Source organism: Cinclus cinclus, chromosome 17 (genome assembly GCF_963662255.1).
Source record: "Cinclus cinclus chromosome 17, bCinCin1.1, whole genome shotgun sequence".
NCBI lineage: Eukaryota > Metazoa > Chordata > Aves > Passeriformes > Cinclidae > Cinclus > Cinclus cinclus.
The window spans coordinates 6903036-6929800 of record NC_085062.1 but is presented as its reverse complement, the minus strand read 5'-3'; the positions used below and the strand labels follow the sequence as shown (position 1 = coordinate 6929800).

The window sequence follows — 26765 nt, the reverse complement described above, 5'->3', positions numbered from 1 at the left end:
AGCGCGGCTCCGCTCGGCCGCCGCTCCCGGGCAGCGGGGAAGGGCCGGGGGAACACGCGGCGGAGCTCCGCGGCTGCCGGGCGGGAGGGCGCTGCCCAAGGCCGGCACAGGCGGGCGAGGTTTGAACTGCACCCGCCCGTCCTGTCCTCCCTTCGCCAACACGCCGTCTGCCGCCAGCCCTGGGCACCGGGAACACGCCGGCACTTCAGAGGCCTCTCGAGAAAGGGGCCGTCCTGGTATTAACCTCAAAATGCTGCAGCAGTCGCGGTAAGCCACGAGAGATGGAAAAACACGGAGAAGGAAACAATTCCCTGCAGCGATGTGCACCAGGCCTCCCAGCAATTGCAACGTTCCTACCTTGGGGTACAGGCATCCTGGGTGCAGTGCAGCACTTGCTGGTTTAAGTTGCTGTCCTGAACGAAGAAAACAGAATCGCGTTAATTCACACTCTTTACTCTTGCAAGCAAGTACAGGAATTCTTCTCGTCATTGCAGTTGGCTAAATTAGAATGAAGATTACATTACTGTACTGTTCCATTTTGTACTTCACAGGCTGACAAATTCACACCAAGGAATTGTGTTTCTTCCCTGATGAGATCCACTGAGAAAAATAAAATAAAATAGAAATACAAACACAATGAAGCTTAGATGTGGGGAAAAAAAAAATCAATACACAATAATGTAGTCTTTCAAAATAAGAATTTTTTCCCCCTTACAGGTGGCTATACAGCATGAAAATTACTGCCCGAAACGAAAAAGAAAATAGTAAGTCTTTCAAAGTAGGAACAACATGGGGCCCTTTAGCAAAAATAGTTTATTGCACAAAACCTTTAAAGGAATCCCTATGCACATAATTTTTATAAACAACATGCTTTGTATGATCATAAACATTAATTGTACATAGTGTAACTCCTCCAGCCCCTGGGTTATCCATTCTTCAAGAACATGGAATTATTAACTTCTGACATTACTGAATGTCATACATGAAACAGAACCATTTCATTTACAATATCCAGAACATCTTTCCCTCCTCTAGAAACCTGTGCATCTATTGGGAATGAGGCTGCCCAAGACTCAAGTGTTGCTCATTGGAGGAGGCAGAGTGATCAGATGACAACTGATGGGCATTAGTAATTCTCCTCTGGACAGCAACTGCTTTCACAGGAAAATACTTAAAGCTCTGATCACAGGAAGTCACATGCAACTATTCCCACTTTCCCTGCAAAGTTAATAAAATGTACATCACAAGCTTCTGCATCACCAGGAGTGAATTTGTCATCTTCAAGGTAAATTGATATTGGTAATACTACCTGTCCCCAGCACACCTTTGATGCTGTCACAGCTAGCACTAGAAGAGCCGTGCACTGCAGTTCTCTCCCCTAAGGAGGAATATATAATCCATGTCAGTATGATCAGTAGAACATTCATCTTGGGTATTACTTTACACGTGAAAATATCATAGATTGCTGCTAGGATATTGCCTGAATCAACAGTGTGGGATCAGATCCCGTTGCATGAGTGGATAGGGGGGCTCAGCTGATCCCAATACAGTGCACAAATATTTCCAAGATATCTGGAAGACAACATAATGGAGCAATATTCACCAATGCCACAGACTCAGTAATATTTTATTCTGTTGTAGGGTTTGCTGGTCTTTTTTGTAATTTTTTTTTAAATGCACAGTTTTTCAAGAGTCCTCAAAAACTCGACAGCATCTGACAAAATAATGCTGCACCATTTACCATCTTTCAGCACTGGGGAACAGTCTCACATTGCAGTGACATTTCTCCTTCATTAACTAGATTTGGTTTAGTACATAGCAATCACTGAAGAAACACAGAAAATACATTCTATTGCAGTGCTTGATAAAGGAAAATAATTTTTTAAGAGCTTATTATTCACATTCTCCTGATTATTTGGCAGTGCTGTGATAGGCAGAGGGGAGACAATTTTCGTTCCTACAACTAAGTTATTTTATTGCCTAGACAGCAGACCCGAAGCTTTGTAGACTGAGCATGCTCAGCCTCAGGGTGAGGCTTTTTAATAAAGAGCAACTGTTTCTCTGGGTCATTAAAAACATAGCTGATGAGCTTCAAAAGGCCTTGCTTTTATCACACACTGCGTGCTCCTAGAAGACTTCCCAGTGACTTGCGCAACTTCACTTCGCACCTCTCCAGATTTAAACCCTCAGAAGTCTCATTGTCCTTCATTTAAGTAAATGACATGGTGTTTCTGTTTGTTAAAACAGCACGTGGTGAATTTAACAGGACAATACCCAGTGTCCAGGTACTGCCAGAAGCAGCTGGGTCAACGCAAAAATCTAATCTACAACAGCTCCCTCACCTTGGAAAGGGAAACACACATCTAAGGCTACTTGATTGTGCAAGCTCAGATGTCTTCAGGAGCTAGTGAGAAACTGCAGCAGGATGCAGAATGAACACAAAAAGGAGAGCTGACATTCAGAACAACTAGAAGATTTTAACAATTCTGGCTGCTTTGATACCAGATAAAACCTTTATCCATACAACCACTGCCAAACTAACAGATTAGAACATGGTGGATTCTGAACTGTAGGCAATGTATTTAATAAAAGGAACAGCAACATTAATGCTGCACAAGTAGTATTTTAAAACCTGGACATCTGGTAGTTTTCTTGTACTGAATATATTATTAGTTACGGTTTTATTTTTTTTCTTTAACAATACTGTGGTTTGGTTTTTTTCTTCAAGCTTAATATACAGGCAACTTCAAGAACATGACAACAGTGAGATAATCAGTACCATTTACTCTACAAAGTAGGCTGCAGCAGTGTGCAGACATGTCTTAAGCTAGTTTGTAAAGCTTTTGACCGAATTGTTTGGTAAGTCCTTCTCATGGGCACCTAATGTCACATCAATGCATTTCTTTCTTTACCAATTGCAAAACCTTGACTGTCAGCATCACTTGACTTTGATCCCAATAAAATCTAATTTAAAATCCAGTAGCTGCAGGCCATGAAACCATTCAGTATAAACACTTATAGTGCAAAGTGTTCAGTTGCAGTAGGGCTTGAAGTGGTAGTTACAAGAAATCAGACTTTGGATAAATAGAGGTGGGTTTGGGAGTTTCGTTATTTTTCCCCTTACTGCTAAACAAAATGCAATATCCTTTCCCATCCTCTGCAACAACTAAACCCAAAACCAGTGACAGCCTCTTTGGAAAAATACATGAGCTAGAATTTTTTTTCCAGCCTTTGAATCCACTTGTACTTAATAGATCATCTTTTCTGTAAACACTAAACTACAGTGGATATAATTGACTTTTTTATGTTTTAAGGACAAAAACATTCTAGTACAGGAGATGCCACTAAATCTTCCAAATACTGAATTTTAGAGTGAGGAGAGGGCTGTCTTATTACTGCACTGTGAGCCATATGGAACAATGGGACCAAAGATGAAGGAAAATAAAATGAGCTGCTTTAAAAATAACTTAGTCAAGGTGCTCTGCAGAGGGGCTGCCACAGTACCAACACTTCCATTTATGGTGGACACCTTGGAATAGAGGGTGCAGAAAGTAGAGGAAGTGTGTGGGAGAAGATAAAGCTATTAAAAAATAATCTTATAGGCATTATGTCTTTTAAAGTAAAAATAATTACGTTTCTAAAAGCTCTGGCTTTAGGGGCTCATTTCCCTATGCCATTTGTACAGTATGTCAAAGAAGAGCAAACTTAAACATAACATTAAAACAATGACAGTAACAAAACCCCTCATTGTAGCCTTAACTTACAGTATATAAGCATATTAAACCAGATATTCAAAGTCAGAAAATTATGATTTTTTCTTATATATATATATATTCTTTTTTTTTTTTTTTTTTTTTACACACATACGTTTTAATGGGTGTCTACTTCAAAACTTGAAATAAAAAGGTGCAAAGTATTTGTGCAGTGAAGCAAAGCTCACTACTGGCCTGTGACTGTAAGAGAAAAACATCAGCAAACATCCCAGGCAAATCTGCCAAAGATACCAACTGGTCTGCACTGCTTGTCTTTACAGTCTTGTTTCTTTGCTATAGGTCAGAGGTCATCTTCAAAACTGGAAATGGTTTACAGTAGCTTATTTTCCTTCAAATGTAGGTATCTATAATCGAATAAATTTCAAGAATAAGAGGTTATAGGAGGGAAAAGAGAATACTCAGCATATCCAGTTCTCAACTACTGCTAATAGCTGAATGCGAGAAAAACTTATTTTTCTCTGTAGTTTGGCTACAACCCATGATGGGGGAAAAATACATCCTACTCCCACAAATAAAAAAAAAAAAAAAACAAAACAAAACAAACAAAAAACCCAAGAAAACCTAGGTGTTACATAATTAACAGTAATTCCTTAACAGACTCACCCAGACTGAACAATTACATACTTGAAACCAGAAGATCCTCTTGACCTCATTTTAAACCTTCATCTGAATCTCTTACTAATAAACCTTCAAATGAGCTAGATTCACCACTTGGCAGTACCCAACGTGACAGAACTGTTATGGCAAGGTTTCAAACAAACCCTTAGAACAGCACATTTTACATTTACTATTCCATCAGTTTCTCAAATCAGTGCCCTTTGCTTCTATAGGCAAAAGCACAACTCTGAACACCATTTTAAAAATGAAATAAATAATTTTTATAAAGATTTGTTTATATACTTAAAGCAATAGGAAGAAAGACAACTGATAAGGAGGTTATAGTGTCAAAGCTTCCTTGTCACTAACACTACAATTCTCTTTCTTTTCATCTGCAGTAGGAGTCTCCTGCTGGTCTGATGCAGTTGTAGGACTTGTAGAAGTAAGGTCCATTAACTTGCCCTCAATCTGAGTCCATGAAGACATTGATTCATGTACAGTAATGGTGTGTTCCTCCATCTGGCGCTGAAGGCTGTCCATCTCTTGCCTTTGAATGTATTGAGAACAAAGAAAGCAAAAATTAGTAAGCAGAAAACTGCTAAATGCAAGACCAAAACATTTCTTTTCTGTTACCTACTCCAAGACTATCTAAGATATAGCTGTATACAAAGGAAGGAAATCTACAAGAAGCTTAGGAACAGTCTTCTTTAAGAGCAAAACAAATACAATGTGCTTATTATTATGCAAAAACATTAATAGCTGTTTCTGATTTTTTCTGCTGTGTACAATTTAAGATGGACATTTTTAGTTTATTGTAAAGTCTTCTTTCACTATGGTAAGCAAGCACTTACAATGACAGAACATCCTACTGTCCTAAATATAGTCCCAATAAAGAATTAATTTTACAAATCCTTTTTTCCTCATGGTGGCAGCTGGTTTCCTGAAAACATTTTTAAGATTCTTGAATATGGTTTAAAATAACAGGTCATACTTTAATTGCCGGAGACAGCTGTTCAGATTCTTTAGAGGCTCCTTGCTCACAGCTGTTGGTTTCAGCAGTTCTTCCAGCAAGGCAGCAGGCACTGGACAGTCAGGAATCTTGACTGGAGTCACAGGATTGGAAGAGTTATTCTCGCCTTTCAGCTCTTTCCTCTGGTTAAAGGAAAAAAAAAAAAAAAAAAAAAAAGGAGAGTCAGAAATGCAATGAAGTTACTTACTTCATCAATGTCATTTTTCCCACCTAGAAAGAGTGTCAACATCACACCACTGGTGCACATCTGCACTACAGAGCAGGAATCACAGAAACATTCATGTTAGGTTATTTAGGAGCATTAGCAGAGAACTTTCTTGTACTTTGCAACATGTTCTTCCTATTTAAATACCTTCTTCATCTTGCCATGCTTCAGGTCCAACTTCAGCTGCTGGTTTTGCTGCAACAGTGATTTCATGCTGTTCTTCAGTTCAGTCACTTTAGCCTGCAGCATAAACTTATCCTTCTGAGTCACTGACAGGTCTTCCCTCACCATTTCCAACTCAGTCTTGAGGTTCTAAATGGAAAGAGAATCAGTGTGATGTAGAGAAACAGCATAAAAATTCCAGCCAACTAATGTTCTTATAATATTTTCAGTTTCCAGAGGAAAGTAGAAGAAAAAAAACACAAAAACACTGCTGTTTGACACAAATTAGCCATGGCAGAAAATCAAGAGTTTAGGTTAAAAGAAAGTCAGTAGCCTATGTTAGCAGCATAAGGATTCAAGAAATACAAAAGTAACAGCACAGGCAAAATAAAAATTAAAAAAAATGTAAGCATGCTTTTAAAAAATAAAAATATTGTTTTAATTATCCCCCTACAGCAATCAAAATTTCTATCCATCAGAATTGGCTTGATTAAATACCTGCAAGACAACTTGTATCCCTTCTAACTCCTTGTGGCTGCGCTGTTCAGTCATGTCCAGCTGCTGCTTAAGTGTTTCAATTTCTCTTTCTTTTTGTTCTACATCCCATTTCAGGTCTTCCACCTGCCAGAGGGGAAAAAAAAAAAAAAAAAAAATAAAAAAAAAAAAAAAATAAAAATCACTGGACTCATCTACGGGTGCAATCAACCACAAAATCCAATATATATTCTTGTATAGAATGAAAGCCTTCTTAAGAAAACTTAGCAAAGCCTTATTAAATACACTGAATTAAAGACAAAGTCATACAATGCAACAGAAATACAGATAAACACAGTAAGTGTTCACTTTTTACCTCTTGGCTTACTAGAGGCTGTTCACTAAGTTTGTCATCCAGGTTTTTCTGCAGAACTTGGAGCTGAGATCTGGCTTCTGCCAGCTCTTGCTGAAACTGAGATACCTCCTGGGAATGTTTTCCATCCTCTATCCTGCACAGCAAGATTAACAGACACAGCAGTTACTCAATCTGTTCTTTGAAACAAGAACTTCACTGGGTTAGCTAGTTAACTATAAATTACATGACCTGGAGGTGCATGGAACATGATTAAATACAGCTTTGATTGAGGGCTTTGCCAATACATTCACAGAGCAAGAGTTAAATCACAAAAAAGATCCTATGAAAGAGATGGATAAATATTAAATGTTGAAAAAAAAATTTACAAGATCCTTGAGCACTGGTAATAGTCCAAATACAAACAACAGATTATGCAGCAAAAAAACCTCCAAAAAAACCCTGTCAGCAATTTTGCTTTGTTTTGGGAGAAACAGGGTTAAACTTATACCCCTTTTCATGAAGTTCTGATAATTTCTTATAATTTAAGAAAAAATTTTGTATTTGAGCAAACTGAATTTTAATACAGTGTGGAACACAGTCAATAATCAAATTAATCCTCTATGCAGTTCCTCAGGGATGTAAAAAGAAGAACAATAAGAGATATATAAAGTGTTAATCCTTACTAGCAATGCAAAATAGTAGAAGTGTGTGGTGAAAGTGAAATAAAAGCAGATAGTGAAGCCTAAAAACTGTACCTCAGGTCTAACTGAATTATAAAGAGACAAAAATGCAGGTGTTTGCTCAGAGTCCAAACAAGCATCTCGTAGTCAGGTTCTGCTGGGGAACATTCAACATAATCCACCCCGACAGGGCAAACCCCAAAATTCACTGATGTATGGCTTTTCCAGAGGATTTAATTACTGCACTTTTTGAGACATTTACTTACTGCAGCTTGTCCACCTCAGCCTGCAGGGCCTGGACCAGCAGCTCTTTGGCATGGAGCTCCTTCTTGATCTCACTGAGCTCGAGCATCGCTGCCCGGTGGTGTCGCCGGTTGTGGGCTGCGTCTGCTTTGGCTGCTGCTTCCTAACAGGACAAAAAGATACAGTTTTGCTTTGTTTTGTCTCTGCAGGAATCACAAAGGGAGCTTAATGCAGGACACAACAGAGAAGGCATCAAGTGATCTTTCGCTGGCCATCCTGACAGAGCCCTGCAGGAAGCAGTATGTTACAAACCACGGATTTCATTTCAAGATACTTTTAAATCACTTCGTAAGTAGATAAAAGATGAGCATTACCTGCTTCTGAAGGTCTTTAACTTTTAACTTTTCCTTCTCTAGGGAAGCCTGTAGAGCTTGAATAAGTTGTTGCATTTGCTGATCCTCTTCCTCTTTCCTCTTTAGGACAGCCTGAACCTGTAACACATCACAAAAACAAATGCATGTTCTGTGTGGGCTCACTGGAAATAGAAGAAATATAAACACAAGCCAATGCAGGGACTGCAGAACAACTCTGCTGTTCACTGATCACTCTAGCCACACAGTACCTTCAACCTTACAAGCAGCTATGGTTAAATGGCAGCTCATTGCTTATGTCCACATGAATGTGTTACTATTGGAATAAAAATTATTTATCTCAATGAATCCATATGTAACACATATGGATTTTTTTTATGTTCAACTACCTACACTTTTACTATCGCAAATATTGTAGTGCAATTTTATTAATTTTTTTTCTAAATAAAACTGTTTAGTACCAAGTCCCATTTCTGATCTCTTGTTATGCAACACATGGAGAACCCACAGTTGGGATAAATGCACCAACTTTGTATCATATGAGCCAATTCCTTTCTGAAGTTATTACATCAAAAAGTCAAATACCTGTAGATTCAGTTGTACCAAGTCTGCCTCTCTTTTTGCCAGTGCTGTTTCTAGGATATTATTGTGCTCCCTCAAAGCAGCATTGGACTGGCTGAGACCTGTAAGTTTTCCACGTTCATGTTCCAGTTCAAGGGCCAACTTCTTATTTATCTCCTCTAAACGTTTTATCTTCTTCCTGAAGCCTCTAGATTCCTGAAGCTATAGTCAAAGAAAAAGATGAATCAAACATAACCAAACAGCTTCAGGCTCCTATCACAAAAAAATTGTGAGTTAAACTCATTAAGCCTCTTGTTTTTCCAGAGTGGCATTTCCTTTTTCTTTTCTTTTTTAAATGAACATTAAAAAATAAGTTCACTTTGGTATTTTGTCCTGTTGGAAGACTAAAATGTTTGCTAGAAAGAAGAATCCAGTATTGTTCAGGTGCAGGTCCAGAGTAGCTGATATACAGAATTTTTTTGTGCCACTCTACAACTGAACACCATCACCTGGCCCTCAATGTCACTGGGGATCCATGACTCCCAGTAGTTCCAAAAGTTAATGATTCACGTATCCTCACTGTCTCATGACCAGACACAGCTGGTATCTAACACAGGAACCACTCCCCTCTCTCATCCTCTTTCTCTATAGGACAATTGACTCATGAAACCACAAAAACCAGCACAAGGCAACAAAATTTGCAAGTAGCACAGACATGATGTTTTCCTATACATGATTCTGATCTTCACCACTGTTGGAATAAAATTTTTGTACTAAAATTTTTCCCTGTCTCTCAGGCACTTTTCACTGTCATATGCCCATCTACCAAGCAAATTCAAGCAATCACCTCATCCTCAAGTTCCAGCACTTTCTCTCTGTATTCTTCAAGCTCCTGGCTGGTCAGTGATATCACTTCTTGCAACTCTTTTTCCAGCATCAACTTACTGCTGTTCACAGCTCGCAGTTCTGTCTTCAGAGCTTGAATCTTCTCCTAAATACAAAGGGGTCACATGTGCTTAGTGCATCGCCCATCTTCAGGAGTCACTTCTGCTTTGGTTAAAATTTTGCCTGCTTCTCTAGCAAATATGAAATAAGGTGCTAGTGTTTAATTTAGAGGTCTTGCTCAGAGCTTTCGACCTTTGCATCCAGCTACTGGTGTATTTGGTATTTTGCTCCATTGGTTCAAGAAACTGGAGCTTTCCTCAGTAAATTAATTTTCTTATTACAGATCTAACATATGTAAATAAGCTATGGCTACCCTGAAAAGCTTTCAGCTGTCAAAGAGAAAAAAAAGCAGTAAGAGCTAGAATCTTGGAAAATCTTCAGATACTAACCATTAAAAAAATTTTAAATCCCACCAAAAAACCAACCAACAATAAAAATTTCATCAGTAAATCTAGCTTGCCAAATCACCTCTCTCAATTATAGTTAAAGAAGTTCTCAGTGCTCAGACCCCTGACACCATGTTCTAATCTAGCTTTATTTTCTAAATTTTCATCACTTCAGGGTGAAATAGTATTTCAAGACTTATAGCTCTGTCTTTGTACAATGCCAAAGGATATCTGCATACCTGAGCAATCTGGTCATTCCCACCATCAGTAATTTGTGCTTTTAGTTTGCTCAGCTCTGCCTCAGCAGACTCCTTTGCAGTAAGAGATTCCTGCAGCCTCCGACTGAGAATGCTGACTGCATTCTCATAGGCTTTGTGTTTTGCTTTCATCTCCTTCTGAGCACTCGTCAGATCTGACCCGAGACGCTTCATTTTCTGTTTCTGCTCTGTAATGGCCCTGAAATGAAAGGAAAACACCAGGTAAAAATAAAAGCTCCTTGATAAATAGTACTACAAGATTAATTTTTCACATGACTAAACAAAACATCTGAAATCCAAATACGAAAACCAAATGCTGTAGGTCTTTTGTCTGTGCTAGAAGAAAACTTACTTTTTTGCTTCTTCTTGCATTTGTTCTACTTGTTGTTTTAATGCCTGATTTGCCTCAGCAAGAGATTCCATTTGTTCCTTATCGAACTGCAAAGACTTAACAGGAAGGAAAAGGAGATCCATGAGCATAGGAACAAAAGCATGTTTGCTCTGTATGTTTGATTATAAAAGAAAAATAATGAAATTTCAAAATTACTTCTATCTCTAAATATAAACTGCTCTCCAGTTCTCCATGCTCTTCTTCCCTTTTATTTCCTCTTTAACTCTTCTCTCTGAGGCCACAACTGTTAACACAGATGAACAGTGTTTGGATTTTGTTCTCAGATGGGGTTCACTTTAGGACCAAGGAAACTGCTTACATATTAGTCTTCTACCACTCCTGTAGTGCTTCTCCCCACTTACTTACATGAGATGTTACTAAGCAGTCATGCATTTACAGAATTTTGGTAGGTATATGTTGAAATGTCTAGACTATTTTAAATACATAACCAAGAACATAAACATAATGACTACCTTCAAGTTAATTTCCAAAGTCAATAGAGACAGCAGTGTATTCTGGATGTAACACTCCAAGTTCAAAGCCTTACACCTTCCATACCTGCAGGCGTGTTTCCATATCATCTCGTTCTTTCTGCACTGACTGGAGGTGATTTTCTATTTCCACCATCTGCTGGTGGACCTGAGATACTTCCTTCTGTAGTTTTGAATGCTCAGATTCCAGTGACTGTTTTTCAACTTGGATTTTCAGCAGCTCTCGTTTTGTCTCCTTCAGTTCTGAGTCCAGACGCTTCTTCGTAGCTTTCAGCTCACTGATGAGCTGGTCCTTGGAACTCGCATCTCTTCGATAAGCTTCCACCATGACCTTGCACACAAGAGTTTCAAGAGGACAATGTCACTTCTGTTTCAGCTTTGCAAATTTTTTGCTGGTTTACTAGAAAGTATTTACCAATATTCTTTTTGTTTGAGGGGGTGGGGATGCCATACAAACCAGCATCAGCTTCTGTAAGGTATTTACTCTGGTTCAAAGGCTTTTATGCAAGCTCAGATATCAAATAACAGTTCATATTAGTAGTTCATTAAATGAAACACCTCAGTGTTCTCTGCAGTAGGGGATACTCTTCTTCACATTCTTCATGGAAACTGCATTAATTATGTGCCATTTTTAAAAACCAAAGTAATTGTAAAAAATTAACCACCGCATACACACAATTAGTAACTTTTGCCATGAGAGGAGGGCTTAAAACTGTGACTGACAGTTTAAACAGTCTTCCCAAACTTTGATGTTAGGTTTAATAAGCAATCAAGCAGCAAATTAATAGCGCCACCATTATATCAGACACATTACATGTCTCTGATAAACAAGACATGTATGTGCAATGCTAATGACATATCCATTTCAAATTACTGTTTCAAAACTGTGTAAATTCAGAATAGAATTTGCAGTAAAGCATTTATTTACCATCTAATTACTGAAGCAACTATGATTTTTCAAAGCTGGAAGGAAATGACAACACTTAAGGATTTCCAAGTGCTTTTTCAAAAGCAAACCTAATCAACAAACCAAAGAAAGCTCTTCTATGGTGGATCACTTGGCAAACTCCCCAAAGCCCTATCAAAGCATGAACTGGTTGGTGGATCAGCTTTTACGTTAGCTGCAGATAGAAATTCAACTGCAAGTTACACAGTTTCTGTATTTTAATGTCACGAAGTTCTGTGATACAAGAAAATAGATTTAAATATCCTCATCACCTCCCCAGAAGTACCCGCCTTCACTGTAAGAAGTGTATTCCTTGGGTTTGTTTCTCTGAAATTTCTTCGCTTTTGCTTACCTTCTGCTGCAGGAACTGTTCCTTTACTTTCTGAAGCTGTTTTTTGAGGCTGGCATTTTCTTGTTGCAGATTTTCCACCTGCCAGAGGGGGAAAAAGAAGACATTGCTTTATGTGCCAAATGTCATATTATACCTGATTTCTTCAGTGAGCATCTGTCTGATTTGTCACAATTGCCTAATCTAAAAAGGATGCTGTTTCTGACTAAGCATCCCAATGGTTAGATAACACAACATTTTATACAAAAACACATTCACCAGGTCACCACACTGGGAGCCAAATTACTGCACAGGAAAGTGCCCACAGTGCCACAGAAAAGAGCACATTACAAAATTACTTCCCAAACTGTGACCTGTAATCCAAATTGTGTTTTAAAACTGGTAATATTTCAGAAAGATCATTCATTACCTGGCTTGACTTGACTGCCATTTCTTGCTTCAGCTGCTCCAAGATTTGTGATGTTACTTCTGTATCTTCTCCAAGGTGTGCTGCTCCTTCATCAAGTTGCTCTTTACTTGCTTTTGCTGCCTGCAGAGCAACTTCCAACACAATCTTCTCGTTCTGCAAATACTGGATCGTGTCATCTTTAGAAGCAGCATCACTCTGGAACTCTTCTAGCCTGGCCTTCAGTTCATCATACTGTGTTTGCAGGTCATCCAGGGACTGCTCTTTGGTGTGCAGTGTCTCTTGGGTTAGAGTCAATTGCTTCATCAGGTCGAGGTGCTCTTGTTGCAATGATTCAAGCTGCAGATCTCGCTGATGCAAAGTCAGCTTGACCTGACAGGAAATATAAGATTAAATTTATACAAAACAAAGGTTATCTTCACAAAAGCACTCTGATCAAAATCAAGTATTATAATTAATATTTTAGCCAGTAGGAAAAGGTGAAAATATTTTTACCTTTCCTAGGCCATTTCTATTTGCTCTGTTATTGGTATTGACTGCCTTGAACAGCATCTGTTACCTTACAAGCAAAGCAATGACCAGAATTACAAACCTAAAATATTCATAATATTCATTGTATTTGAAAGTTTTACTTGAAAAATGTCTCCACAGTAAATTCAGCATTATTAATACCACATGGAATACAGTACTGAGCTATCACATACTCATGTCACTGCAGCCTTTGACATGCTGCCTGCATAAGGTTACAAGGTAAAGCAGGATCTGTAAGTATAAATGTGTGTAATGATATCCTGACTGCCTAGCAACTTTGAACATGCATCAGTGGTTCTTGTCTATACTTACAAGAATCACATACTGAATTCACTAAAAAAGCCCAGCATTTGGCAAGACAGTAGTTACGAAATTTTCAAAAAGTATTATTACTGACATGTTTTTTTAAAAAGGCCTTTTCACGTTTAACACAATGACTTTAATACACACATCATTTTAGCAGCAACCTTTCAGGTTTTAAAAAGAAGTTTAGAGCTCAGTATCTATTTATTAGTATTTATTAGTTTTTTTCTGCAAAACAAGTATTCCCTTAGAAGTTGATTAACAACAGTCTACCTGTTCCAATTCTTGCTCCAATGTTGCTGCAGAATCAGCCATTTTCTGAAGCTGTTCTTTCTCATCCTCAAACTCCTCTAGTTTTCTCTGCAAGTCTTCTTCCACCATGGTTTTAGCCTCCTGGATCTGCATGAAGGCAGCTTCTTGATCTAACATGTCAGCCTGCATAGAAAAAGCATGGAATCAACTTCTACAACTTCAATGGAGGGGAAGGAGAGGGGAAAAGAAAAAAAAGTAGTAAAAGAGAAAAGTAAATTATCAAGAAAATTTGTAGAAGAAAAACACAAAAATAATTCTGATGTCTGCCTTACACACCTGTATGCCTTTACTGAAAACACCTTAGAATAACAGTGAATGTCTTGCATACTTCTGACAATCTGAATTCCTATTAAATAACACCTTGCCCTTTCTCAGTTGATGATCAAGACATGAAGACAAAAAGTCTTTATTAAAATTAAGCTGTTTGGGAAAATTCTAAACCAAAAGGGATTCCTTGGATGCTGTAGCTACTCCGGAAGCAGTCCTGTCATTTACACAAGCCATCTGTAGTAACACTGCAGATGAGGTGCTTCCACTAACCTGCTGCTTCACTCTCCTTTGAGACTCAGAAGCAGAAATGCCACTCAAAATCAGGGGAATTTAAGGTTCTAAGAGCTTTGGAAGTGACCGTACTGCACTTCAGATTTTACCCAACTTCTCTTAGTGGAGGGAAAGAAGGACAAACCTGATTACTGAGCTATTTCACCCACTTTAGAAAAGCACATTACTGATTTAGATTAACTTCCAATTAAGTTTCCTCTTGAACAAGTTCATGGATGGGCAAACAACAACATTTACATTTGTCTTCACAGTTTAATTAAAAACAAATACCAGAACCGAAAATGCAAGTATCACCTTTGAATGGGAAATATATGGCCTTGTTCCCTCTTATTGTTCATAATACCATGCAAATTTATTTGCTCTGAAATATTTCCTGCTTTTATAATGCAGGATTTGAACCAATTCATAAGAATTCTATGTTACTTTGTCAGAATACCCTTGAATTTGCAAAACAAATATACAACCCCAACAGAACCTAACTCAGAAAAACCATCTACAACCATACCTCAATATTTTGTAGTTGTGCTGCAATACGTTCTTTTTCTTTAATGGACCTGTGCTGGGTTTCAGTCAGCTGCTGAGACAGGGCCACATTCTCTAGTTTGAGATGTTCCAACATCCCTGCTTGAGTCATTTGCCCAGCCTAAAGGAAGGAAAAAAAAAAAAATCGCAGATAAATACCAACAAAACTTCAGAGTTTCAGGAAAAAAAAAAAGTTGAAACTGTGTATGTCTTATTTCAGCTGCTACTTTCATGGTAGTGCAGCAAGGCCATTGTAGAAGGCCACTAGGTTGCCCTGTGGATAAAACTGACCAAAAAAAAAACAAAAAAAAAAAAGGAAAAAAAAAAAAGAAAAAAAAAAAAGAGAGATTCTCAGTTCTCCCACATGCAGTAAATCATAATACCTGTATATTGGCCATCTCACTCTGCAGCCTGACACGGGCCTCCTGTGCCAGGACCAGCTGCTGCTGGTACCACTGCCTCACATTTTGGAGAGATGTGATCTCTGTTTCAGATGCTTTCAGCTTGTTGGTCAGTGTGGTCCGTTCCAGCTGCACCTTCTGAAGCTGGGTCTGCAAGGAAGCCAACTGCTGTCGCAGGTCATGAACTAGAAAAACAAAAATAAAGAACTTGGACTAACACACCCCATTGTGCTATTTCTATGCACACTTTTTCAAGGGTTATTGCTATATTCATAGTTTTTTTCTCTTTTTCCTTTATTCTTGAACAAAAGCACATATGCCTAATTATATAAAGATTGGGTTTTCCTGCCTAAGTGCTAGAATCCAAAGTAATAAGCAGAATAAACTAAATTAATCACTTCTGTAAGCATTCACAGCTCCATGGAGGTAGAAAATATTAACTAACTAAACATCAGGAAGTAGGTGTCCTGGCACGTACAGTCATCATTACAAATCAGCATTTGTACAATTTTCCAAAAAAACAACTAGGCCACTGTCTGGACTAAATATTTATGCCTCCCTCTCCAAGCTGGCAGTGGCAGCTTGCAAACTGTGACACCTCTGTGACAAAAAATCAAAACCAAACATCTTAAAATTCAGGCCAGTTGATTAGCATGATATAAAATAAACACAAGTTTAAATTTCTTCTTATTCCTGGACTTCAGAATCAAGCTGAAATAAAATTATTTCTGGAACAACAAATTTTAAAGACTGACATTTACATCATCCCACCTGTACTGTCTCTGGTGAGAACATTTTTTTGCATATCTTCAACCTTCTGCAGGAGTCTCTGGTACTGCTCCTCTGCTAACTGCAAATCATTGTTTGAAGAAGCCAAACTGGCATTCTTTGCTTCCAAGGCATTTTGCAGGTCAGCCATTGCTCGTTCCAGATCCCAGCAAGACTGCTTTAATGTGGCCACTTCTGAGCTCAGGGATTCCTGCTTCTGCTGGCTGCTTTGGCTGTGCTCCATCTGTGCCTGAAGCTTCATGTTCAAAGCTGCAAGTTGGGCTTGTAGCTCAGTCTTCTCTTTGAGAGCCTGAATGTGTCCAGAAAAATCAAAATACAGGAGTCTCATGAAAAAATATATTAATGGTTGACTAAAAAAGATGCCCACCAAAATGGCTTTGATAAGGCAAAGACCTTTACTTGTTTGTAAAAAATTCTTTTTAAAGCAACACCTCACCTATAGGGTATTTCAAATAGTCAAAGAAACTAGAGGAAAGCACATCAAGATACAGAGCGTTGTATGTCAGTAACCACATCAGGATGTTTTATAAAACACATATTTCCACACTTTAAGGAAGAACACTTTCTGTTTGAAGTGCTATACCATCAATTAAAACAAAGAGAAAATACTTATAAAGACATTGCTAGCACTGCTCCGGATTTATTGTCTCTTTTAATTTGACTTTAAAAAAAACATACAAACCCCCCACTTTTTTTCTTTTTTTATTAAGTAATCTTTGAAGACTTTACCAGCTTTATACTTATCCTCTTCAGCATCTGTATTGGGTTTACATGGCAAAATTTTGGTACTGGGGGTCTACAAGGAGTTGTCCCTGTGAGAAGCTGGCAGAAGCTTCCCCCTTTTCCAGTGGAACCAAGGCCAGCTGGCTCAAAGATGGACCCACCACTGGCCAAAGCTGTGCCCACCAGTGACAGTGGGAGTGCCACTGGGATGAGGGATTTCAGAAGGGGGAACGAAAAAAGCAGAAGAGCAACAGCAAAGATAAGAAAGAAAACTGTGAGAGAAACAGCTCTGCAGACATCAAGGTCAGTGCAGAGGGAGGGGCAGGAGGTGCCCCATGCTCTGGAGTTGAGATTCCCCATCTCTCTGTCCTTATCTCAACCCATGAGCCTTTCATTGTTGTTTCTTCTCTTCCCTGGCCAGCTGAGGAGGAGAGGGACAGAGCAGATTTGGTGGACACCTGACATCCAGCCAGGGTCAGCCCACCATGGCATTCTTGTAAAGTACTTTATTCAACAACGTTTTTACAAAACAGAATTCCACAAGTAATGAGTAAGAGGTTCTTGAAAATTAAAATATTATTTTGATTCGCTGAATACAGAATTCCAAATTCATCTTCTACCTGATTAGCCTCTAGTGAGAGTGCTTCTAGTTGCCCTTCAAGTCTCATCTTCTCCTTCATAACCTGCAGCATCTCGTCATGAGTTCCTGCGATAGAGCTTTCCATAGAAACACTGGAGACAGAGACAGCACAAGCACAGTTACAGGGTTAGAATACAACATTCATCTAGTTGAAGAAAAGCGACTCTGAAATTAAGAGGTACTCAGACTCCATGTGGTTTAGACTGTAGGACATTTTTTCTGGTTTTATGATAGATCCAGAACACAGTGTAACAAGCTCTGTTAAAGAGAAATAAATTATATTCATGCTACGGTTTTATACTTTAGTTTCCTGTACTTGCAGCAACTAGAATCTAGTGTGGCACCATATATCTGTTATTTTACAGAAGTGCAATCACTGACTTCATCATATTCTGTCTTTTCAGATCCCATTGTAAGCAGACAACTGGACATGGTGGGATCACAAAACCTGCACAATTTTTCTTGTAGCTGTCTGCTTTAATGTGCCTGAGAAATACCAACAGCTGCTGCAAAAGAAGGAAGAACAGATATTTGGCATAAGAGATTCCTTATACTGATTCTTTGCTTTACAGCCAAGGCATCTGGAGAAAAAGATCTTCTCTCATTACCATAAGAAATACATCTAAGCCAGAAAACTCATCAGCAACTGATTGTACACCTCAACATCTCTGGGCACGACACTTTATTCCAACAAAGCAGGAGGGGAGGTAATTTCAAAAGTAGGATTTATAAAATATCCATCTGCAGACAACTGGTAAAAAGCACACACTGCTAAGGGCTTCGCCAGTCACACACTTGCTTTCTGAATCAGTTTAATAACTGTCATATATACATAGGCTTGGGAGACTAAATCTCATTCTCAAAGGGCTGAAGAGCATAGCTAGGACAAGATTTTTGGCATTTCTTAACTATGTGAGGTTCTGAAAGGTACCTACATAGATTATGAAAAGGACAATACTAAATATCACTGAGACATCAAGTCTACACTTTCAGACTTTCTAGACCAAGGTGCATGAGTGATTCGGTGAATGAAGTCTTTCTATATAGGCAGAAACAACTGCTTGCAGTACATTTAACACAGCCAGTGGCAAAAATATCCTTCTCTAAAGATATACTTAGTAAATAAGTACTCAAGTGAAGTGATCTCTCAGATTCTTTTAGAATTTGTAAGCTCCTAACAGACTCAGTCACAGTGTAAGTTAAAACTGGATCTAAAGCTAGTAGGAGGGAAAACTAATAGGCTGCCTATTCCAAGAAAATATCATTAACTAACAATAGATCATTCTTACCTGCTAGAAATACTGTCTCTCCTGCTCCGTACCTCTCCATTAACTTCTTGCTCTTGGGCCTGATGCTCCACTGCTGCAGCCTGCAGCACCTCACTGATAGAAGGAAATTGTCCCATTGCTTCAGGATGTATCTTCTGGCCATTTATTGTATATGGAGTATCCTGCTTGCCTTCTGCATTCTGTAAACTGCTATACAGACCTTTCCCTGACACACTGCTGTAGGTAGAGCTGTCACTCTCATTTCCATCCAGCCTCATTCCCACTTCACTCCCATCAATCTCTGAAATGCTGTCTCCTGCCAAGGAAGAATTCTCTACTCGATCATCCACATCAGAGGGCAGACTGATCTCAGAAACAACTGATGTTGGACCACTTCTGCTTTGCATCAGAGCCCCCCCAGATACATCAGTAGCCACAGAATTCCCAGCAGCACTTTGAGTATCTGAATCTTCACTTCTGTAGTCAGCCAAGGACCGGATCTTGCTGGCCTTAGATTTTGCACTTCTTCTTTCTTTTGAGGATGCTGGAAGTCCCAAACTACCCAGCTTTGGCCCCCTGGGAACACTGGTCCGCAAAAAAGAGTATTCTTTTGTCATTGCTACAGTGCTGGCTCTTGGCAGGATTTCTGGATTTAACATCAGCTCAGGATCCAGGGTGCTGGAGGGACGGGTTTTGGATGTAGACTGACTCGACTAAAAGAAGCAAAGAGGCAATAAATTCCAGAACATTAACTCTGAAATAGCATCAAAGGCTTATTTTGCTGTAACTTAAGATATAAAGCGCTACGCTTTTACGCTGATATTAAACATACATCCTTTCACAACAAGGTAAATTATATCAGCAATCAACCCTACCAAGCTTCAGTATATAGCTGCTGAAAATGTTCATGTGAGACTCTGAAAGGTAACTGAGAAACACAGGAAAATTTGAACATTCAGGTTACTTTAAGTTTAGTGTCTGTTTTTTCCTCCCCTATTTTAAGTAGCACAAAATGGTACATTACTGATGAGGTCACAGAACCAAGTTTTGCCTGTCTAGAAGAAAAAAATGCTTTCCCTCATTTGAGAAAACTACTGAAAGTTTTAATTCAGGGCACAGAAATGGCAATGTATTCAAGCCTCTCTACAAAACACAGTCTAGAAGATGTGTTGTGTGGTACTCACTCTTTCTTGGTGTCTCTTCACTCGGTATTGTTTGAGCTGTTCTTCCAGACGCCTCCTTGCCTGAAGTCTGATTTGTTCTTCATTTTCCAAAGGCAGTGAAGACTCTACTGAGCCTGTAAGGGAAAGGTATCTTCACAGTCAAACAGAAAACTTCAACACAGGCAAAAGGCATGCAAAAGGTAGAAGCCCCTTCTACCACCAGCAACATGCTTCATGCTTAAGCAAGGAACGAAAGGAAAGCCCACTGACATGCACCTCAAATGACCCTCTTCAAATATACCCTTGTGTAAGCACTCATAAAGCCTGTGGACTTCCACTGCTCAGTCTGCAAATGCTACAGCTCCTCCACAGATATAAGACAAGAGATTACAGCAAGAAAAAAAATACTGCTGTCACTTAATCTCAGCTTTTCTGCATTTCTGACAGTACTAAAATTATAAAACTAAGCAAGACTTACACAGTCCATTCATTCCCTACTAGTAGAAAATTCTTCCCTAGATAATACATTTTCTTACCTTTTATTAACTCACATTAAACCTTTTGTATAGTAAGACTTTTAGAAACCTTAATATAAAGGCTTTCCTTTCTCCCCCTTTCATTGCTCTTCTTTCCTTTATTTCTTAGCTTAAAATCATCTGGTTCTGCTGTTCTTTTTTTTTTCTTAATGTCACCTGTTACTCCTAATAATCAAGAAGATTAGAATAGCTTCAGCCCCAGAAAGCGTGAATTCCCCTTCAGCAAAGAGCCAGTTTTAAATGGTAAGGCACATGCCTTAGCTGCAACAGAGGGTGGTTTACTGAAAGAAAATGAATTGTAGTTCTAAGTAATTTTATTGCGAAAATGAAGTTTAGTTCAAGCTTAAATGATGTTACAGGAGTCCAGAGCCAGGCTCAAAGTAAAAAGCTTTATGCAGCAAGAGAAAGCAGGGGCACCACCATAAACAGATGCTTACACAATTCAGTTTCTTGCATGGGAAGACTTAGTTTGAGAGACTGCAAAGCTTCTTTTCTAAGAGCTATGCCCTCAGCACTAGTTCCCTGAGACTTCCTTAGGCTGTCATGGAAACCAGTCACACCTGGGGATGACTCTTCACCCTGCTCACTGCTGGTAGGATCAAAAGACACAGGAGAGTCCGGGCAGAGCGACTCTGGCCCATTCTGGCAGGCATCCACTGTGCTGTTTATCTTCAGACTTCCCTCTTCATTGGGCACTTCATTGATGTTATTACTGGCAGCTGGAAAATAAAGTTTTACTGAGCTACACTTCCAAGCCACCTCATTCATCTTCACAGCTCCACCCAAATACAATGCCAGCACTACTGCCTTTACATTGTAGGAATATGGAAACTGCTACTGACAGGAGAAACTTCATAGCAGATTTTTGATTCTCTCCTTTAAAAGACCAGAACAAGTACTTTTCATTTGCTTTACTATGTTGCCCTCAAAAGTTATCATATAAAATATCTTCAAAACTTCACAGAGGTTTTTAAAACCTTCCTACGTTTAGAAGCATGAAAGAGAGTGTAAGGAACTCTGAGGGGCAATCTACTACAAGGAAGCCTCAGCAGCTGCAGGCCTGTGCTGAATGATTCAGCTCTTTGATGTGCAGCTGGGCACTGGGAAGACAGCATCCACCATCTCAATTCCCAGCCTGGCCCAAGCAGTTTCTCAATTTTAAACAAGAGTTTACATTTTTTTCCAAATAGGATATCTTCCTCAAAAGTGCAGTAACAAAGCTCATATGTATCAAAATAATAAAACTACCAATTAAAATGCAATTAAAGAACCACTTCAACACCAATTTTATCCCCACTTACTAATAATTTTGTATTCCGGCAGGAAAAAAATGCATATCCAAAACCAGATAAAGATTTCACAGGTTTATACTCTGGATTTCTCATACATTTCTATTTCACTTGACTGGGGACTACTCACATTTATGAACCTGCTGTCACAAAATACCTGTGTATCCAACTTTAAATTAATTACTATAGATCTCAAATGAGCAGAGCACTGAAACAGACACTGCCTTTCTGTTCGTTCCCACACCACATTATCACTGAAGTAACTGGAACTCACTAGACTAATATGCAAGCTTTAGGGATTTTTTTCCTAAAGATGGTGGAAAATATTTAACATTTATGATCACAAAGTATTTGCAAGTGCAAAAATCAAGTTCCCACCTCTACAGTGCACCTTCCCTCAAGCCAGCTCAGTGTGAACCAGCACAGATGAAACTGAATGAGGAAACTGAGTTTGGGTGGAAATATAAAGCTTTCAGACTTAGGCTGCCAAAACCCATCAGCTCTAAGATTTGAATCAAAATACTTTTGAGTATCTTATTTGTCATGTAGACAATACTTCAGGCCATTTAGCCTTAATAATTTCTCTGATTTAGAACATTGTGTCATCACAAAAACAGTTCCAGGCATGATTGAAGAGGTGGGTTCAACAAGGATGTAAAGGAGGACAGAGGGAAAGACTGCTTTTTAATGACTAATATTTTAAAACTAGAACACTGGGAAAACCAAATTTAAAATAAGTGTTAATGCTAAGAATAGCCACAAGAAGCCAAAAATAAGATCTCCAATCAGAAATATTGTTTCTGCCCATCTCAGAAAGCATCAGCATTATACTTTATTCACATTTTTTTCTTCACAACAGTGAGTGGTATACATATAACAAAGGGATGCTGGAGCAAAATTCTGGAGGAATGATTTCCTGGCAACTTCCTAAGGCCAGGAGACACTCAGAATCTAAACACTCCTTGAACTAAAGTAATTTAAAGGCAGTAGTGTCAATACAGCTGCAGTCTTTTTAGAACAATGGGCAAGGAGATGCAACTAGAATAAAAACAGTAGAAAGACAAACTACCTATTTGTAAGCCATTATTTCATTGTCCAACACAGGAGATGACAGGAACGTGTGATCTCCAGCTCCATAAAAGATGAGTGAATCATCACCTAACTACATTCTGCCACTCCGACAACGGGCAGTGTAAGAAAAGCAAATAAAGTGTCAGGGCCTCCTCTGTGCTGCCTGTGACAAGGTGACAAACCTGTGGTACCAGAAGGCTCCAACCTCATCACGTCACCTGCTTTTACACAAGGAACCACTGTGTTTTTGTGTATCTATGCAGCCACAATGTACACACCTCTCCACCCAGCCACCCCCACACCCTTATACACCAACAGATCCTCAGACTCCTGCCAGGGAAACATGGAGATTTCAATTCAGTGCAGGGGAAATACTTTCAAAATGAAAACAGTTAAATACTGGAATGGGCAGGGAGGCTACCGAACCTCCCTCTACAGACACTTTCAGAATTCAACAGACAAGGCCCTGACCAACCTGATCTTGCTCCAGAACTAGGTGTGCTCAGTGCAGCAGGTTGGACTAGATAACCTGCACAGCTGCCTTCCAACTCAAGTTTGATTCTATAATCTACTGAGATAGTAGACTCTAAATTGTTTCTCATAAATAGCTGCATTATTATTTTATTATAGAGCTTATCTACATATAAAAGTTACTTTGAGATAAATTGCAGAGTACATGCCAACATATCTTTCATAAAGGGAAGCAGAGCCAGACATTTTGGGTTCTGCCCAAGTGATTTAATTTATTAGGAAGATTTCTTCTGCCAGAATAAAGTACTCCAGTCACAAGCTTACTCTGGAACAGTCATTTCAGAACTGATCCTTCCAGAGAGTTTCAGGTGTACACTCTTGGAAACATTATCTGAAGAGTAACACCCTGAAAAACAAATACTTGTCTGACAGCTGATAGTATTTAAGTTAATAGTTTGGTTTTGCTTTCAAAAGAACAAGTTCTACAGCTAAAACAAACCAATTTTGCATACACACAGAGCTATAGACTTCACCAAACTTGCTTAAAACTGCTGTACAAGAAATTCCTGACCTCAAGGAAAAATCTTGTCCTGAACAGTAACACAGATAATTATATAAAAGCCTGGGTAAGACTAGGAAATTAAGTGGTGTATATAAAATAACTTACTGTTAATGTCATCTGCAGTAACTAGCTGTGACTTGGCTTTACAATCCAAAAGCTCTTCAGAGCAGCTGGGAGCCCCAGTACTGCTTCTGCTCTCCAGGTGAACATCCTGCTGGACAGATGAGGAGTCCATGGTAAAAATGATCCAGATCTCTGGAAAGTTCTTCTTCTCAACAATTTGCCACCAAATGAACTACCAAGTCCTGTTTCTCTCCATCAGCAAGAAGAGCATCAAGATGTCACACAGGAGTACAGTTCTGAGCTGTAGAGCTGTTAGCTTGCAGCAGGCAGCTGCTAACTCCACATCATGGGAACGGCTCACAGCCAAAGTCGTAATCACCAAGGAGCTGCATCCTCTAGAAACAAAATACAGTGAATTTACAAACATTTACTAGAGCTCTGAAAATATGAGTTAAAAGTAAAGTAGTGCCCACAGACAACACCAGGACATGCAGTAACAACAGAGACAATGAAATACAACCAAGTATCCAGATTTGGGGATAAAAAGTGATCTGTTTATGCTCACTATTTTAGTAGCACATGTACACTGCAGAATGATGCAACAGATAATATTTAGCAAGACAGATGATTTAATATTTAGCAAGAGAGCTGATTTAAAACCATTGTCCCTGTTAATGGAAAGATCTCTCTGGCTCTGCTTTAAGAACAAAGCCAGTATCAGAGTAGTATTCTCCTCTGTAAATTACAGTATATACATGGAAACATGCCATTTATTTCATTTAAAGAAGTGAGTTTCAATATATTTTGTTAAAATGAACTATGGAATTCAGATTTACTTTTTTTAAAACTAAATTACATCATTACTGTTTACTTGTCCGCAAAATAACAAGTATGAATCACTGTACAGACTCAACTACTCACTGCAGCACAAGCTGGCAGTCAGAACAAGGCCTGGGCTGCAGCTCAACATTCTCCTTCTCCTATGCCAGCCAAGAAAAGGATTTCCAAACATCCAAACACAGTTTAGGGGATTTGTGTATGATTCTTCAGGTATTCAGATCTAACCTGGGGGATGGGGGGGGGTGGTGGTGGAGAAAGTCAAATCAGGAATATTTTGACTGCATTTTTTACATGAACACAAACATTTTGAACAACATTCCTTCCATATCTCCAGAGAGCACTTGTGTAACTGGTAGTGTGCCACACTGCCCCGGTCACCCTGCAACACCACCATCACTTCCAAACTGCTACTGAAGCACCAAACAGCTCAGGGCACACAGGAAAACACGGTTATGTAGGCGACCCTGGCAGAGGTGAGCTGTGAAGGAACCAGAAACCTGCAGCACCTTTCTAAACAAGAAACTTCCACCAAAAAAAAACTCCACCAAACAAAAAAAAAAAAAAAAAAAAAAAAAAAAAAAAAAAAAGAACACTTTCACTGTGATTTGTTAATTTTTAAAGATTTTCAGTATAACAAAGCTGTCAATAACATTTCTAGAACTGCCACTGCACAGCAAATAGATGCTACACGACAGGTTACCAAGAGAAATTACAGACAAAAGAGAAGCAAGATTTTGGCTCTATACACCTTGTCAAAATCCAGCCAACACGAGACGGTTTGTTGTCCTTGCCATAAAACAAACGTTTAAATGATCAAGGTGATGAAGAATGGCTTTTTCCGGTAAAACCCATTCCCAGTATTAAACAGCAGAGTATTTTGGCCTCAGAGTCCTTTCGTATCCCTGTGTTGCGCACAAGCAGACACACACACACACATAGACAGATGTAGGCAAGCCACGGGAACACAGCAATAACCCCACAGCGATAGAGCTGTACAGAATTCACCGACTTTGCTTAAAACACGACCAACCAGAACGACAACGAGTCCCGGTCACAGGCCGGAGAGGCACCGGCACACACGGGCGCGGGGTCCCCGGGCCGGGCACATCCCTGGGCACCGGCAGAAGCAGCGGGAGGCCCGGGGCCGCAGCCCGCGGAGCCGAGCCGAGCCGAGCCGAGCCGGGTCGGGCCGGGCGCTTCCCCGCTCCCCGGCAGCTCCGACCGCCCCGCGCCCTCCGGCCACCCCCGAGCCGCCCCCGCCGCCCCCATCCCGGCTAGTCTCCCGCAGACCTGGGGCCGCCAGCCCGGCGCCGGCTCCTGCCCGAGACGTGGCGCTGCCTGCGCCGGGAAGGGGCGGGCGGGGCGGTGCAGCGCGGTTCTCCCTCCGCCGCCGGCCGGGCGCTGGCGCTGCCGAGCGCGGGCCCGCGCGGGGCCCCACGGTTCTGCCGGCCCCGAGCCGCCGTCCAGCGGCCCCCGCGGACACAGCCGAGGCCGAGGCCCGGGCGCTCCGAGGCGGCGGCGGCGCCGCGGGGCCCGTGGAGAGGCGGCGGCTTTTGCAGACGGACCCTTCCGGCAGCGCACGGAGGGGGAGGAGGGAGGGACGGAGGGGGAGCGGCTCTCGGGCCGGGCTGCCTCAGCGCCCGCCCGGGGCTGGGCCGGGGCTCCCTGAGGGGCGGGGGCCGACCGGATCCTCAGTCGGAGCCCTGAGGCTGGCGCCGGCTTCCGTAAATTAAAGTTGTGCATAAATTAAAAATGTAAATCTCTTTGTGAAGGTGGTGAGCCCCTCGCAGCCCTGTGTATCTCCGTCATGCGTATTCCTGCATTGTCTTCTGCACGGTCTGAGTCAGGAGAGTTCAGTGACGTCCTGTAAATGCCAGGTTTTCAGCATTCCCGATGGCCCTTTCCTCATGAATCGGTCCTCAAAGGTTTTTAGCGTCTTTCTGGGGCCGGGCATCCCACAGGTCCTCTAGGGTTCTGGGAGCTGGTGTATCGGAGCACGTAATTTCATAGTGAAAGCTGCTGCTAGCGTCATACTGCCACCCTAAATATAATTGCCAGGCAAACAGTGTCCACCAAGTATTCCTCTGTTATCAACCTT

At 40.2% G+C, this 26765-nt stretch overlaps 1 protein-coding gene across 1 annotated transcript; it reads right to left on the bottom strand.

Moving 5' to 3' along the window:
• Window positions 1-1944: 1944 nt before the first annotated feature.
• On the bottom strand, window positions 1945-25995 carry GOLGA3 (golgin A3). The gene is made up of 24 exons (XM_062504242.1): window positions 25958-25995; window positions 23870-24222; window positions 20809-21090; window positions 19857-19969; window positions 18694-19385; window positions 17385-17496; window positions 16024-16330; window positions 15235-15437; window positions 14835-14972; window positions 13730-13891; window positions 12626-12994; window positions 12220-12297; window positions 10989-11252; window positions 10392-10486; window positions 10022-10238; window positions 9299-9442; window positions 8476-8673; window positions 7894-8010; window positions 7543-7682; window positions 6618-6750; window positions 6266-6388; window positions 5753-5917; window positions 5362-5522; window positions 1945-4917 (listed from the first exon to the last, which is right to left on the bottom strand). The coding sequence occupies exons 2-24, from the start codon at window positions 23997-23999 to the stop codon at window positions 4710-4712; spliced, it is 4551 nt and encodes a 1516-aa protein (XP_062360226.1). The 5' UTR covers window positions 24000-24222; window positions 25958-25995; the 3' UTR covers window positions 1945-4709.
• Between the last annotated feature and the right edge of the window lie 770 nt (window positions 25996-26765).

Excerpts from the sequence above, each read along its gene's own strand:
- GOLGA3 (XM_062504242.1), bottom strand. The coding sequence starts at position 23,999 with ATGGACTCCTCATCTGTCCAGCAGGATGTTCACCTGGAGAGCAGAAGC. Across the intron at positions 17,497-18,693 it reads AGAGACAGTATTTCTAGCAG|TGTTTCTATGGAAAGCTCTA; the intron begins GTAAGAATGATC and ends CTCTGTCTCCAG. Across the intron at positions 10,239-10,391 it reads ATGCAAGAAGAAGCAAAAAA|GGCCATTACAGAGCAGAAAC; the intron begins GTAAGTTTTCTT and ends CTTTCATTTCAG.